Raw genomic sequence first — 3,468 nt, 5'->3', positions numbered from 1 at the left:
AAAAAATAAAATAACATATAATAAAATAAAATAAATCAGCCAGGTTTGGTGGTGCCTGCCTGTAGTCCTAGCTACTGGGGAGGCTAAGGAGTTTGAGGCTGCAGTGAGCTGTGATTGCACTCCAGCCTGGGTGACAGAGTGAGATGCTGTCTCTAAAAATAAAAATAAATAAATAAAAGAAATAGAGAAACAACATGGTAAAAATGGTGTTTTGGGAAGGTTAGTATGATGGCAACCTTGAGAAGAATTTCGAAGCAGAAGAACAGTAAGTAGGAAGAATAGCCAGGAAAAAGACTACAGACGTAATTGGGTACATCAGTTATCTCTTGCAGTTTAACAACTTGCCCCAAAACTTAGTTGCTGAAAACAACAATAAACATTCATTAATTCTTACAGTCTGTGAGTCAGGATTTCAGAAGCAGCTTAGGTTGGTGGTCTGGCTCAGGGTCTCATGAGGTCATAGTTAAGATGTTGGCTGACATCTAGAATATATAAAGAACAATCACAACTCAATAATAAGAAAATAGGCAAAGGATTTAAATAGACATTTCTCCGAAGAAGACATACAAATGGGCTAATAAACACATGAAAAGATGTTCAACATTATTATCCATCATAGAAGTAAAAATGAAAATCATAATGAAATATTACCTCACACTCACTATAATAGCTATAATCAAAAAGATAGATAATAACAAGTGTTGATAAGATGTGGAGAAATTGGAACCCTCCTACACTGCTGTGGGAGTGTAAAATGGTGAAGCCAGTTTGGAAAACAGTCTGGTTGTTCCTCAAAAGGTTAAAGAGAGTTAACATATGACATAGAAAATTCTACTCATAAATACCTGTAATGGTTAATTTTATGTGTCAACTTGACTAGGCCACAGGGTACCCAGATATTTGGTACTCAGATAATTATTCTGAGGGTGAAGGTGGTTTTTTTTTTGGAGACAGAGTCTTGCTCTGTCACTCTGGCTAGAGTGTAGTGGCATCATTGTAGCTTACTGCAATCTCAAATTCCTGGGCCCAAGCAATCCTCCTGCCTCAGCCTCCTGAGTAGCTGGGACTACAGGTGTGTGCCACCACACCCAGCTAATATTTTCTTTTTCTTTTTTTTCTTTTTCTTTTTTTTCTTTTAGTAGAGACAAGGTCTCACCATTGCTCAGGCTGGTCTCAAACTCCTGAGTTCAAGTGATCCTCCTGGCCTTGTGAGGGTGTTTTTGGATATTAACATTTGAATCCATAGACTGAATAAAGCAAATTGCCCTCTCTAATGTGGGTGGGCCTCATCCAATCAGTTGAAGGCCTGAATGGAACAAAAAGCTGAGGCTCCCCTGCAAGTAAGAGGGAATTCCTCCTGCCTGACTGCTTGAGCCGGGACATCAGTCATTTCCTGCTTCAGACTCAAACTGAAACATTAGCACTTCTTGGTTCTCGAGCTTGCTGACTGCGGATCTTGGGACTTTTCAGCCTCCATAATACGGTGTGAGCCAATTCCTCATAATAAATTTCTTGAGATGGAAATATATATATAAAAATATATGTGTATATGTGTGTGTGTTTGTGTGTTTTTATATATATATATGTATATATACACACATACTCTATTGGTTTTGTTTCTCTGGAGAATTCTGACGAATATAATACTCAAAAGAATTGAAAACATATATCCACAAAAAAACTTGTACACAAATGTTTATGACAGCGTTAGTCATAATAATAAAAAAGTAGAGACCAGCCTGGGTGACATAGCGAGACCTAGTCTCTACAAAAAATAAAAAAATCAGGTGGGCATTATGGTATATTAGTGTGCGCCTATAGTCCCAGCTACGTGGAGGCTGAGGCAGGAGGACTGCTTGAGCCTAGGAGTTTGAGGCTGCAATGAGCTCTGATGATGCTGCTGCACTCTAGCCAGGGTGACAGGCAAGACTATGTTTCAAATTAAAAGAAAAGGAAAAAACACAAATGTCCATTAATTGATTAATGGATATATAAAATGTAGTATATTTATATAATGGGATATTATTTGCCAATAAAAAGAATGAAGCAATAATGAGGTGAAAGAGAAGTCTGAATCCAGCAGGTTAAATGAATACCAAAGACAAGTATGTACACAGGTACAGATTTCCCTTTTCAGTTTGGCAGACAATTGCTGCTGATAGGCAGGTGTTTTATTTTGTTTTGGCTTGGTTTGGGTATTTTGATGTTTTTGCCTGGGTTTGAGCCAGGGGTTATAGGCAGTTTTGATACTTAGAGGTGACTGTATTTTAACTTCTGGTTTTAGGTCCGACTGCAGACTCAGCCACCGAGTTTGGCTGGACAGCCTCCCATGTACTCTGGGACCTTTGACTGTTTCCGGAAGACTCTTATTAGAGAGGTATGGTATCTGGTGCTGGGCATTCCTCTTACTCAGAAAAACACATTCATGGGGTTGGTTTGTTACCGTACCATGGGTATAGGCTAACTTTGTGTGGTTCTGCTGGAGGTGTGACCCACAGCTGTGACTCCCTTACTGTGCCACCCTGTGCCCTCCTATTGTCATCTGCTCTGGAGCCTTTCGTAGTTCCACCTACTGTTTTATACAGATAACTGAAGCTAATAAAATGTCTTTTAGAAGGTAGAATTTAGACCACAGAGAATTAGTGAGAAATAATTGGAGACATGAAGTAGAAGAAAATGTACATCTGGATGAATCAGTTTGATAGGGATCCATCTCAGAAGTACATGTGAAATCTGGAGGAAAAGTCAGCCAGTTTTAGAAAACTGAGAGAGGCTGTCAGAGTCTCCAAACCCCCAGACAGAGACATTAAATTGGTTTGAAGTTATTTGATGACATAACTTTTCAGATTTTTTTTAATAGTGAAAACATGATTTTTTAAAAGTATTAAGTATTGGTGATATTTATTACTCATTTCATTAACACATGTCTAAAAAGACCTTAAGAATTTTTTTTTTTTTTTTAGACAGTCTCACTCTGTTTCCCTGAATAGAGTGCTGTGGCGTCAGTCTAACTCACAGCAACCTCAAACTCAAACTCCTGGGCTCAAGCGATCCTCCTGCCTCAGCCTCCCAGGTAGCTGGGACTACAGGCATGTGCCACGATGCCCAGCTAATTTTTCTATTTTTAGTAGAGCTGGGGTCTTGCTCTTGCTCACGCTGGTCTCGAACTTCTGAGCTCAAGTGATCCTCCCGCTTCGGCCTCCCAAAGTGCTAGGATTACAGCCGTGAGCCACCACGCCTGGCCTCACTTAAGAATTTTTTTCTTCCTTTGCTTCCTAAAATATAACTCTCATACAAATGAGCACTCTATTAAATATGTAGACTTTAAAAAATATATAGAAACAGAGAAGTAGGTATTACCTAGGTAAAAAGGGGGTGATGGTAACTGTTGAACTGAGCCTTGGAGAATTTGTTCCCAGGATTCTGGTAGAACTCAGATGTGGGAGGAAGATGTTTATTTATTTATTT

The 3,468-nt window shown here is 39.2% G+C and overlaps 1 protein-coding gene across 2 annotated transcripts in view; it reads left to right on the top strand.

The window, feature by feature from the left end:
• SLC25A20 (solute carrier family 25 (carnitine/acylcarnitine translocase), member 20) overlaps nucleotides 1–3,468 on the top strand; it is an 18,159-nt gene that overhangs the window by 3,023 nt on the left and 11,668 nt on the right. The window contains exons 1-2 of one of the 2 annotated variants that reach the window (XM_012638130.1): nucleotides 1,396–1,483; nucleotides 2,285–2,377. In XM_012638130.1, the coding sequence (XP_012493584.1) occupies nucleotides 2,330–2,377 (48 nt within the window). In that variant the 5' untranslated portion in view covers nucleotides 1,396–1,483; nucleotides 2,285–2,329. Of the gene's footprint in view, nucleotides 1–1,395; nucleotides 1,484–2,284; nucleotides 2,378–3,468 lie in introns of those variants that run through there. The other variant, XM_012638123.1, reaches the window with a different exon arrangement.

This window comes from Propithecus coquereli, unplaced genomic scaffold (genome assembly GCF_000956105.1).
Source record: "Propithecus coquereli isolate 6110/MARCELLA unplaced genomic scaffold, Pcoq_1.0 Scaffold1, whole genome shotgun sequence".
NCBI classification, from domain to species: Eukaryota; Metazoa; Chordata; class Mammalia; order Primates; family Indriidae; genus Propithecus; species Propithecus coquereli.
This window is presented reverse-complemented; position numbering and strand designations above follow the sequence as displayed.